Genomic DNA, 13,033 nt, shown 5'->3' on the forward strand with positions numbered 1-13,033 from the left:
CTTTCCTGCACTTCTGATGCTGCTTGGCCTGCTGTGTTCATCCAGCTGTACACCTTGTTATCTTAGACTGCTCTTGCTTGTTTTTAGGCATGATGTGGAGATGCTGGTTTTGAACTGAGGTGGACAAGGTCAAAAATCACATGACACCAGGTTATAGTCACGGTGGCTCAGTGGTTAGCACTGCTGCCTCAGCACCAGGGACCCGGGTTCGATTCCAGCCTTGGGCGACATTCTGTGTGGAGTTTGCACGTTCTCCCCGAGTCTGTGTGGGTTTCCTCCCACAGTCCAAAGATGTGCAGGTTAGGTGGATTGGCCATGCTAAATTGTCCGTAGTGTTCAGGGATGTGTAGATTAGGTGGGTTACAAGGTGACGGGTCTGGGTGGGACACTGAGGTTCGGTGTGGACTTGTTGGGCCAAAGGGCCTGCTTCCATACAGTAGGGATTCTATGACTCTAAACCTGTTGGACTATAACCTGGTGTTGTGTGATTTTTGACCTTGTTTTTAGGTAGAACACAGTGATGCTGTGAAAGCTGCTGGATGGAGTTTTGGTTGCTCTCCAGTTATCCATCATTAAATCAACTTGTTCAGAGTTCAGGGAAAAGAATCTCAATTTATAAAAAGTAAGTGAACATTCCCTAGTCTGCTGGAAGGTATTTGCATTGACTGGTGTTTTTGGAATCCAAGCAAGATACAATTCCATGAGCCTGTAATAATACACATCATTCAAGGAATTTCATAAAGGCTTGGTACTCATTGAAACGGTTTTTGAACTATCCAGTTCCAGCTTTTTTTTTTTATTTAAGTTTATCCCTTAACTGTATCTGACTTTCTATGTTTCATAGTGGGGACTATGAATAAGAAGATTGAGTTTAAATCATAGATATTAATTTGATTTAACAAGGTGTAGAGCTGGATGAACACAGCAGGCCAAGCAGCATCAGAGGAGCAGGAAGGCTGATGTTTCGGGCCTAGACCCTTCTTCAGAAGATTAATTTGATTACCTTGTTTAGCTTTGCTCTGCTAAAGTTACAGTATTATAATAAATTGTAAGTTTCTATTTAAGCTATAAACTTGGTGTCTGATATGTTATTCATGAAATCTTGATAGGTACAACTGGGCAATTTTAAGGGTCGTTGTATATTTTAATTTTACTTACTGCAATAGCCAGTGTTAGCAAGTCTGATTTGGTCTAGCTTGCCATCCCTTTGTCATAACAAATGTTCCAACAAGTAAGAAACATTCCAAGGAACATCCATGGTTAATTAGAAAGCTTAAAAATCACACTAAAATTTAAATAAAAGACATTAAAATTATGCAAAGACAGGTGGCACATCAGAAAACTGTTACAAAAAAAAAAGAACAAGAATGACCAAAAAATTAGAGTACAAGAAAAAGTTAGCCAGAAATATAAAGACAGACAGTAAGAGCTTCTATAAATATTTTTTTAAAAAAGGGAAAAGTTAACCGAGTGTGCATTTAGCTTATAGAAAATTAGTCTGGAGAATTAATAATGAAAATAAGGAGATGTAGATGAATTAAACCAATATTTTGCATTAATCTTTACAATGGAGTATATGAATAACATCTCAGAAGCAAATATAAAACCAGGAAATGGAAGGGACGGAGGACCGCAGGAAAAAAATCAGAGGAATGTTGCCAAATAAATTGTTGGAGCCATGGGCTGACAATTTTCCAGCTCCAGGATGAATTTCATCCTGAGGTCAAGAAAAGTGCTAGTGATGCACTTGTATTAATTTTTCAAAAACTCCCTTAATTCAGAGAAGGTCCCATTAGATTGGAAAGTAACAAATATTACTTCTTTCAAAAAGGGAGGGAAGGAGATAGAAAAAAGGAAACTACAGGCCAATTGGTTTAAATCTGTCAGAGAAAATGTCTGACGCTATTATTGTAAAAATTACTGTAGGACACTTGGATAAGTTCAAGGTTAGAGCTAACATGACTTTGAGAAGGGAAAATATTTTCAGGAATTCTTTGAGGAATTAATATGGTTTAGGTGTGGAGAAGATATTTCCTGTTATGGGAGATTTTAGAATTAGTGGCCAATGTTTAAAAATAAGGAGTCGCCATTTAAAATAAATATGAGGCTTTTTTTTTCCCCTCAAAGATTCATGCATCTTTGGAACTCTTGCTGAAAAGGCAGTGGAAGGAAATTCTGAATATTTGTACAGCAGAAGTGGATAGGATTTTGGTAAGCAGAGGGGAAAAAAATGATCAGGAGCAGGCAGGCGTATGCACTGGAGGTCATAACCAGATAAACAGTCATGTTCTAAGTGGCAAAACAACTCAAGACACCAAATGGTCCATTTTTGTTCACTATTTGTATAATCCATTTATTCCTACTACTATTTTCTGTCCATTAACCTGGTTTCAATTCATGCCAGTTTATTCCCCACAATCTTGTGGGCTTGAATTTTATTAACAATTTTTGTAAGACCTTACCAAAACCTTTGAGTATCTAAATGTACAGGAGGGACCTGCATGGGAAGGGGCACCTAAACTGGAAGGGCACCAGTATCCTGGCTGGGAGGTTTGCTAGTGCCACTTAGGAGGATTTAAACTAGTGTGGCAAGGAGGGTTGGAAACCAGAGCAGTAGGTCAGCATGTGGAGTGATTGAGGAGAAGATAGAGGTGAAGTAAGTTGACTAGGAAGAACAAGCAGAGTCATATTAATGAGCTTGGCAGGTCTGGTGCTCTGAAGTTATTTATTTTAAAGCAAGGAGTATAACAGGTAAGGCAGATGATCTCAGAGCCTAGATTAGTACAAGGAACTACAATGTTGTAGCCATAACAGAAACTTGGTTGAGAAAAGGGCAGGACTGGCACCTTAACATTCCAGGGTTAACATGTTTCGGGCATGATAGAGAGGGATGGTGAAGTTGCATTACTGATTAAAGAGAATGTACACAGCTGTACTAAGAGAGGACATCTCCACTAGCAACTAGCAGCCAGTGCAGAGCGGAGGCAGCAGTCCAGTGTGGGGGCAGTGGCCCAGTTCAGGAACGTGGTGGCAGCCAGCACTCAGACCATGTTCCCGCACCATATGCTGGTCTGCTCTGGAGAGCCCTTGGAGAGAGACTATGATGTTTGTTGTCTTAACTTTGCTTCTTGTTTATCTGACCAATGGTTATACTGTATATAGCTGTAACGTGATTTTTTTTCTTCATTTCTCTATTCTGTAACTAAGGATTGTAACTAGGTACTGTATACCTAAGGTGGCGCTGCAAGTGGTGACTTCATTTGAGTACATGTGACAATAATTCAATTCAGTTCAATGCAATTCATCTTGAAGGGCTCATACAGTGAGGCCATATGGGTAGAACTCAAGAAAGGTGCAATCACTATGATGGGGTAATACTATAGGTCACCCAATAGGGAGCAGGAGATAGTGGAACAGATATTTAAGCAGATCATGGAAAGATGTAAAAATAACAGGGATGTTGTAATAGTGTGATTTTTACTTCCCTAATGTTGACTGGGACTCCCTTAGTTCCAGGCCCATAGATGGAGCAGAATTTGTTAGGTGCATCCAGGAGGGTTTCTTGAAACAATAAGTAGATAGTCCAACTAGGGAAGGGGCCCACTAGACCTTGTATTGCAGAATGAGTCTGGCCAGGTGATTGAAGTTTCAGTGAGGGAGCATTTTGAGAACAATGATCATAATACCATAAGTTAAGACAGTTACAGATAAGGAGAAGACTGATCCTCAGGTGAAAATGCTAAATTGGGGGAAGACTAATTACAAAAGTATTAGGCAGGAACTGGAGATTGGGGTCAGCATGTTCGTGTGAGGGTGAAAGATAAGGATGGCAAGATTTAGGAATCGTGATGACGAGATATCTGAAGTTTAGTCAAAAGAAAAATGAAGCATATGTAAGGTTAAGGAAACTGATATCCGACAAGGCTCTTGAGAATATGAAGGAAGCAGGAAAGAACTTAAACAAGAAATTAGGAATGCTAAAAAAGGAGCCATGAAATGTCCTCGGCAAGTTAAATTAAGGAGAGTCCCAAGACATTTATGCGCATATTAGGAGCAAGAGGGTAGCTAGGGAAAGGGTAGGTCCACTCGAGGACAAAGTAGGGAATTTATGCATGGAGCCAGAGGAAGTGGGCAAGGTCCTTAATGAGTACTTTGTATCACCAAGGATAAAGACATGGATGACAGTAAGATTAGGAAGGGGTATGTTGATACTCTAGGTCATATCATTTTTAAGAAGGAGGAGATGTTGGGTGGCGTGAAAAACATTAAGGTAGATAAGTCTCCAGGGTCTGATGGGATCTATCCCAGGATACTGAGGAAGGCAATGGAGGAGATTGTTGGGGCCTTGACAGAGATTTTAGTATCCTCTTTAGCCACAGGCAAAGTTCCACAGGCCTGGAGAATAGGTTGTTCCATTGTTTAAGAAAGGTAATGGGGATAATCTAAGAAATTGTAGGCCAGTGAGCCTTCATCAGTAGTAGGGAAATATTGGAGAAAATTCTTAGGGACCAGGATTTGCTCACATTTGGAAAAGAATGGACTTATTTGGGAAGGTCAGCATGGCTTTATGTGGAGAGGTCTTGTCTCACAAATTTGATTGAATTTTTGAGGAAGTAATGAAGATGATTGATGAAGGTAGGGCAGTGGATGTTGCATACATGGACTTTCCTAAAAGTAGGGTGGTCCAAAAGCTTAAGTCACATGGGATCTACAGTGAGTTGGTAAGCTGGATAGAAAATTGGCTTCGTTACAGAAGACAGAAGTTCGTTGTGGAGGGTTGTATTTCTGACTGGAGGTCTGTGACCAGTGGTGTTCCACAAGGATCAATACTGGAACCTCTTGTTTGATACATATCTATAAAAAAAGGATTTGGATGAAAATGTAGGTGGTCTGATTTAAGCTTGCAAATGACATGAAAGTTGGTAGAGTTGTAGATAGTTACGAAGATTGTCTAGTTGGCGAGAAATGAGAGGGGTGATGCATTTTGGGAGGTCAAATGCAAGAGGAAAATAAATGGCAGGACCTTCCAAACCCATGACCACTTCCATCTAGAAGGACAAGAGCAGCAGATATATGGGAACACCACCGCCTCCAAGTCACTCACCATCCTGACTTGGAAATATATCGCCGTTCCTTCACTGTTGCTGGATCAAAATCCTGCAATTCCCTCCCTAATAGCATTGTGGGTCAATCCACGGCAGGAGCACTGCAGCGGTTCAAGAAGGCAGCTCACCACCACCTTCTCAAGGGCAACTAGGGATGGGCAAGAAATGCTGGCCAGCCAGCAATGCCCACATCCCACAAAAATGAATAGAAAAAGAAAAGGACCCTGAGGAGCGTGATATACAGAAGGATCTTGGGATACAAGTCTATTGCTCCCTGAAAGTAGCAACACAAGTGGATAAGGTGGTAAAGAAGGGTAGCATGTTTGCCTTCGTTAGTCAAGGCTTTGAGTTCAAAAGTTGGCAAGTCATGTTGCAGCTATATAAACTTTAGTCAGGCCACATTTACAGTATTGTGTGCAGTTTAGCACACTAAGGAAAGGATGTGGAGGCTTTAGAGAGGGTACAAAAGAGGTTTAACAGGATGTTGCCTGGATTAGAGTGTATTAGGTATAAGAAGTTTTTGCTAAAGCATTGGAGACTGAGGGGCAACCTGATGGAAGTATATAAAATTATGAGAATCATGCATAAGCTGTATAGTTGGAGTCTTTTTCCCAGGGTGGAAATGTCAAATATTAGGGGGCATAGGTTTAAGGTGGGAGTTGGAAAATGTAAAAGGAGATGTGTGGCAATGACGTTTTCGTGCAGAGGGTGAGAGGTGCCTGGAACATGCTGCCAGGAGAGGTGGTAGAAGCAGATATGGTAGCAACATTTAAGAGGCATTTAGACCAACATGAATAGATGGATACAGATCATGTGCAGGTAGAATGGATCAGTTTAGATTGGCATCATTGTCGATTAAGATATGGTGGGTCGAAGGGCCTATTCCTATGCTATACTGCTCTATGTTTGTACCCCATACGACATAAATGCAAGTTGTGTTAATGTTTTTGTAGCTTCCTCTCAGACACCAGTCAGCATGCAGATATCACCTTGTGAGTTTCTGTGTTGTGGAGTTACATGTACAGATGTTCTACCCCAACAGACATATCGACATATGTGCAGATATGTATCCAAGTCACATGGTCACATTAAAGAGAAAAGAACTGAATTCCAAAGACTATTGATGCACGTCTTGGTGGCAATTGTGGGAAAGCAATTGGAATGAATTCGTAAATGCTTAGCAAGTTGTGTTGTTATTTGGGCTTCTCAGCAATGAACTATAGGCTTCATTTTTTCAAGCCCGATTGAATCTTTTGAGCAATGTCAAATACAGTAGATTGTAGAATTCCCATTCGTGTGGTATAGCTGCATTTCAACAAATCATTTGATAAAGTACTAAACACAAGGATGGATTATATTATTGGTATTATTGGAACCACATAGTACTACATTGCTAACAGGTGAGATATAATAAGTCTAAATGGGAGGAGAATCTGAATGAGGCTTCGTCGCAGTTAGGTTCCAAAGAATTGTCAAAGGGCAATGACGTTTAATGATCTTCAATTTCATTAATGGTATAGAAGTGGACATAGGTACAAGAGGCGAGTAAAATAGATTAAAAATCAATATATTTTAGGCTGATAGAAGTAAACGAGGGAAGTTCACAGGTATTGTTTATTGTAATTTATTCAGGTTGGAAAATTGTTGACATGTTTATACCATGCCAAGATCAATTAATAGCAGTGAAAGGAGTTAACATGTTATCTTGTTCTGGTAATACTGGATTGAGAAGGAATGGAGAGAAAACTCCATGCACTTTCTTAAATTAAAAAGATACCATGGGATCTTTTACATCAATTTCTGTCTAACATTTCACCTGAAAGACATTACCCTCCTCAGCACCAGCCAACAGGAAAGGTTGACTTCTAATTTGCTGATAGCTAAGCCAATGCATTGTCTTAATATTCATTCTGAATTTCTCTCCTCCAGAAGGGAAAATGTTTTATCTGTTACTATACTTGCTGTTTAAAAACTGGATTTTTGGGACCATCTAGCTTATTGCCATTTTGTATATAGAGCATCTATATAGCCTCATTTTAAAATACAGCCTTTCTGCATTACTATGCATGGGAATAAGACTCCACATATCAGTCAAGCCACAGAGTAAAGCCAAGGATTGTAATTTTGTTTATTTCCCAATGAACCAGGTCTATTAGAAAGATTAGAATGGTTGTTCCACCAGTCGATTTAGATTGTGGCTGATTTCTACTTCACATATCTGCCTGTGTACCATATGCATTAGTACTGTTACTCAACAAAACATCTATACAAAAACAAAGTTGCTGGAAAAGCTCAGCAGGTCTGGCAGCATCTGTGGAGAAGAAAACAGTTAACGTTTCGGGTCCGGTGACCCTTCCTCAGAATGTTCTGAAACGTTAACTCTATTTTCTGCTCCACAGATGCTGCCAGACCTGCTAGCTTTTCCAGCAACTTTGTTTTTGTTCCTGATTTACAGCATCCGCAGATCTTTTGGTTTTTAAAACATCTATGCATCAGAGTTGAAAACTACAATTGTTGCTAGCATCTACAACCTTCTGGGAAAATTTAAATTTCTATTCCCCTTCATCTTAAAAAGTGCTTCCTGATACCTTACAAAAGCAATATGCTATAGATATTGAAGGCTGCAAACTAAAAATGCTGGAAATGTTCAACAGGTCAGGCAGCCTTTCTGCAGAAAGAAGCAGAGTCGGTCTTTCAAATCGATGACCTTTTATTGGATGTTCTGGCGAAAATTCATCAATCTGGAATTTTAATGTTTCTATCATTAGATATTGCCAGGTCTGCTGAGCATGATTTCCTTTCTGAATGGCCTAACTTTAATTCATTATGTCCCCTTGTCCTCCCTTCCCCCAAAACACAGTTTCTCTCTACCCATCCTATCTAATCCTTTTAACGTGTTAAATACTTTAATTAGATTATCCCTCCACTTCCTATTCTCAAAAGAATACAAGGTCGGCTGGATAGTTCTTATGGTGCTATCTTACAACTTTTCATTTTATATAGAGATAGAGCTCTCCCGCTCTCTATCTATCTACAGGCCTTTTGGCCCAACAGGTCCAAGCTGGTGTTTATGCTAAAGGCAAACATTTCCCACCTCACTCATTTAGCCTGTCAACAGATTATTCGCTTCTTTCACCTACATGTGCGTCCACATATTTCATTTAAATGCATTTAAGCTTCAACTAGTGAAGTGACATGTCCTACCTGTTGCAAGTATGAAAGTTTTGGTGCAGCTCCTTTGAGATCCAAGTGCACAATTCTCATCCCTGAAATGCCATAATCCTTCTGTTTCCGAGTCTTTGGTTTCACCTCTGCCTTTATGATTTCCTTTACCTGCTGTACAGTTTGGATTTCTTCATGTTCCAGTTTTTGGTTATTTGTAATTGCTCCTCCACGTTTATTCCAAAAGCTATCTTTTGCAGGAGTGTCCAATTGCTTTGTTCTAAAATAGACAATTACTTTCAATTAGCAGATTCTCTTAAGCAGAGACCCGTAATGGGTTCCTCAGCCTAGGACACTGGTGAGATTGAGGTTGGTGAAAGCAGATTAATCGTTAAAATGTAAATCTTCAAGTTCAAAATTAAGGAAGAAACGACTTGATTTAATTACACTCGAGTGAAAGCAAAAGAAAGTTAGCAGTTATGGGGATGTGTAAAGATGAATGAGAGGAGAAAGAAGCAATAATAGTGGAATGATGGCAATATCTTCAAAACATCACAAACATTCATTAACATACACATTTGAATGATTAAAGACTTTGTAAAACAGTAGGGCAACAGCAGTGGGGATACAGAGGCCAGAAAAGATGTAGGGAACAATGCACAATGGAAACTGAGAACAGGCTGGGGTAGTTGATCAGTGTTTGGGAAAAACTTGGTAGAGTATCAAAACATGGATTAGCTACTGAAAATGGAAGGAATTTGGGAAATTTAACAATATCTTGGGAATATAATAAAGATTATCATGAAAAACAAAATTCACTGGGAAAAGATTCAATGCTCTACATCACGTCAGTGACTGCATTTCTAAAGTATTTCATTGGTTGTAAAACGGTTTGAGAGTCTGATGGTAATGAAGAGCACTATACAAATGCAAGCCTTTTTTTTTCCAATGGAAGTAGGGCTGGAAGCCCAAGGTGGTAGTGGTGGGAAGGCAGAGTACAGGAAGGAGGTAGAGAGCTTAGCGGCATGATGTAAAGACAACAATCTCCCCCTCAACATCAGCAAAACAATGTCATTGACTGCCGGAAGCAGAGTGGAGGACACGCCCCTGTCTGTATCAATGGTGGTGAGGTGGAGATGATCAAAAGATTTAGGTTCCTCGGAGTAAAGATCACCATCAATCTATCCTGGTCTAACCACATCAACACTACAGTCAAGAAAGCACAACTACACCTCTACTTCCTCATAAGGCTAAGGAAATTCAGCATGTCCATAGTGACTCTTACCAATTTTTATAGACGCACCATAAAAGTGTCCTTTCTGGATGCATCATAGCTTGGTATGGCAACTGCTCTGCCTAAGACCACACGAAATTCCCCATAACTGTTAAACTTGTTTTGCTTTCACTTGAGTTTAATTAAATCATGTTATTTCTTGTTTAGTTTGAAACTTGAAGATTTACATTTTAATGATTAATCTGCTTTCACCAACCTCAAGACCATCAAACAAACCTGTCTTCCTTCCATTGACTCCGTCTACACCTCTCACTGTCTCTGGAAAGCAGCCAACATAATCAACGATTCGTCCTACCCAGATTATACTTACTTCCATTGGGCAGATGATGTAAGAGTTTGAAAACAAGTACCAACAGATTCAAGAACAGCTATTTCCCTGTTATCAGACTTATGAACAGATCTCTCTTCTATTAGAGCTGATCTTTCTCTGCACCTTCTCTGTAGCTGCAACATTATATTCTGCATTCTGTTCTATTACCCTGATGTATTTACGTAATCTATGATTTGTCTGGTTAGCAGACAAAACAATACTTTTCACTCTATCTTAGTACATGTGACAATAACAAATCAAAATCAAATTTAAAAAAAGTGCAAACCTGTGTACCTCAAGTAGAAAATTGTGGTCTATGATTTGATACTGGGCAGTAATATTGACCCCAGACAGGAAAACAGAGCCACCGATTTAATTCACACTTATCCTACCTAATACTTTTCCAGAGATCCTCACTATCCTATCTTCCAGGTACAATTGTCATGAGTAGATCATGAGACCTCGGAGCCAAAGTAGGCCATTCTGCTGATATGATAATCCTTAACTCTGCATTCTTGTGTTTTCCCCATAACCCTTGATTAACTTACTGATTAAAAAGCTGTCTCTGTCAGACTTGAATATACTTAATGACCCAGCCTTTACAGTAATCTGCAGTAAAGAATTCCACAGATTCACCACCCTCAGAAAAGAAATTCCTCCCCATCTCTGTCTTAAACGTGCGACCCCTTCTTCTGAGATTTTTGCCCATTGGTCCTAGACTTTCCCATAAGGAGAAACAACCTTTTCACATTTACCCTATCAACTAAGAATCTCACCCAATGCCTCATTGGCAAGAACCTTCAACCAAACATAAATGATCATAACACCCTACACTGGACTCACAGCTAGAATCCAATGGGATCATGGCAAGGCCAAGCCAAATCTACATCACACTTTGAGCTACTTTTGTCAAGAAAACACTCAACCTGTAACCTCAATAAAGTTGAATATCAAGTGCAGCTGGGGCTAAGGGACAACATAATCTCCAAGTTTCCCCTTGAGATCACATACTATCCTGACATCAAGATAGGTTGGCTGTTTTTTCATTGATGCTAGGTCAATGTCAGGGACCTTCTTCCCTAAACTTTGGGGACATTTTTATCACAAACTGTAGCAATTAAAGAAGACCCTCCATTAAGTTCTCAAGGACAACTAGGGATGAGCTGTAAAATGTTGGCTTTGCCACTGATACCCACATGCTGAAAATAAATTTGAAAGATAACTTACTTGAATATTGGATACATCTTCAAACCCGTTATTACTACAATCAACAAAACTAGGAAACGCAACACAGTCATGCAGTTTATCCTTGCCATGTTCAATGGTAATCCTGCAGGAAAGAGAAAACTAGATCATTAATGTTAATTTTTAAAAAGATCTTAGAACTTGCATTCATATGTTTTTGCACAGCTTCAGGTCACAGAGTCAAATAACTACTTATGCAAAATATGTTAATTTGGGAAAATGCCAATTTGCTCACATTAAGGTCCCACAAACTGCCAAAGGATGAGTGATCAGTCATCTGATTGGGGTAGTACAATCTCCACCACTTCAAGCAAGTCTTTATTTCACACTGTCATCAATTTCAAAATTGCCATTGATAGTGTTTTAAGTTTAGCTTGGACAGAAACAACTGAGATTAGTGACTATTTCATAGCTCATTAAAGGTGCACATAATGCAAGTACAAACTTCTCTAAATAGCATTTAGTTAATGTTCAATTAGGGTTTTATGTATTTATAATTTCTGAAGTGGTGTGAGGTTGCGGTTTCTACATGTAATTTAAATAAAACTGCAGCTCATAATTAAACTACATGGAAGGTGCATTCCTGCTACTTATTAAAATAATTCCACATGGTATACTATAGCAGTCAAACCATATTCATACAAAAGCACCCACGACAAGCAGCAGGGACTATTATTTGCCAGTATCTAAATACTTGCACTGAAAAGATGCCATGAGGTCTTTCAAGTCCACCTGAGAAGGACATTTGTTTAATAGCTCATCCGAAAAGTGACACCAAACTGCCAAGATGTGAGAAGCAGTTCAGTCCGTTCTGCAGGGTATAATCAGCCAACCACTTTTTCTAACGTTACCTTGAAGTAGTACCTGGAAGCATTGCAAGAATAGCTTAAAATGAAAATGTATCCATGGCAGCACAGTCTGAAGCAATTGAATTGCTTGCTGTTGGAATTTACTGTAATAAAATGAAATGCACACCAACATCAAGTCATACAAGTTGATATTTTCACTTTCTTGATGGCAAAGTACAGGTGAAGTGCTACTGTGTTGCAATGTGTTAGGACAATTCGTTCTATAAGGAACTGTTCCACTATTAGAGGATAAGAGGATAGAGAAACAAAGGCAAGGCTGCAACAAGGTGGACTTTATTCCACAAATGAGATGATTTCAATGATGTGGTTCGGTTTCGTTTTAGCTGCAAATGCTACTCAAGTCTACATGCTGTGCTACAGTGTGTACATGCTAATGGTAAACAAGATGGTGCCATAGTGAATGCAGTCCCTGCTCCCAAGAAGGTCTGATGCTGGGAATTGGATGAACAAATTGGACTCAAATCTTCCAATAGAGTCAGAGTCAGATAGCACAGACAGAGATCCTTCGGCCCACTAGGTCTATACCAACAAACCAAACACCAAACTACACTAATCTCATTTAGCTGCACTTGGTCCCTGGCATTTTAAGTACTCATCCAGATGCTTCTTAAACATTGCGAGAGAACGTTTCTCCACCACCCTCTGAGGTAGCACATTCCATATTTTTACCACCCTCTGGGTGAAAAAATTTTTTCAGAGATTCCCTCTAGTCATAGAATCATAATCATACAGCACAGAAACAGACCCTTTGGTCCAGTCAGTCCATGCTGACCATAATCGCAAACAAACTAGTCCCACCTGCCTGCTCCTGGCCCCTATCCCTCCAAGCATATCTTATTCATGTACTTATCAAAGTGTCTTTTCGATGTTGTAACTGTACCTGCAATCCACCACTTCCTCTGGAAGTTCATTCCACACACCAATCATTGTCTAGTGTAAAATGGTTGCCACTCACATCTTTAAAATCTTTCTCCTCTCACCTTAAAAATATGCCCCCTCGTCTTGAAATTCCCCACCCAAGGGAAAAAACATCTGCCATTCACCTTAT

General features: G+C 39.6%; 1 protein-coding gene across 1 annotated transcript in view; it reads right to left on the reverse strand.

Annotated features, from left to right (window-relative positions):
* The window catches only part of zgc:113333 (beta-N-acetylhexosaminidase), a 46,063-nt gene that overhangs the window by 28,212 nt on the left and 4,818 nt on the right, over positions 1–13,033 (reverse strand). The window contains exons 2-3 of the mRNA XM_048609501.1: positions 11,099–11,201; positions 8,310–8,547 (exon numbers count right to left, since the gene is read on the reverse strand). Of these exons, the coding sequence (XP_048465458.1) occupies positions 8,310–8,547; positions 11,099–11,201 (341 nt within the window). The remainder of the gene's footprint in view (positions 1–8,309; positions 8,548–11,098; positions 11,202–13,033) is intronic.

The sequence above is a fragment of the Rhincodon typus genome, chromosome 21 (assembly GCF_021869965.1).
Source record: "Rhincodon typus isolate 14 chromosome 21, sRhiTyp1.1, whole genome shotgun sequence".
NCBI classification, from domain to species: Eukaryota; Metazoa; Chordata; class Chondrichthyes; order Orectolobiformes; family Rhincodontidae; genus Rhincodon; species Rhincodon typus.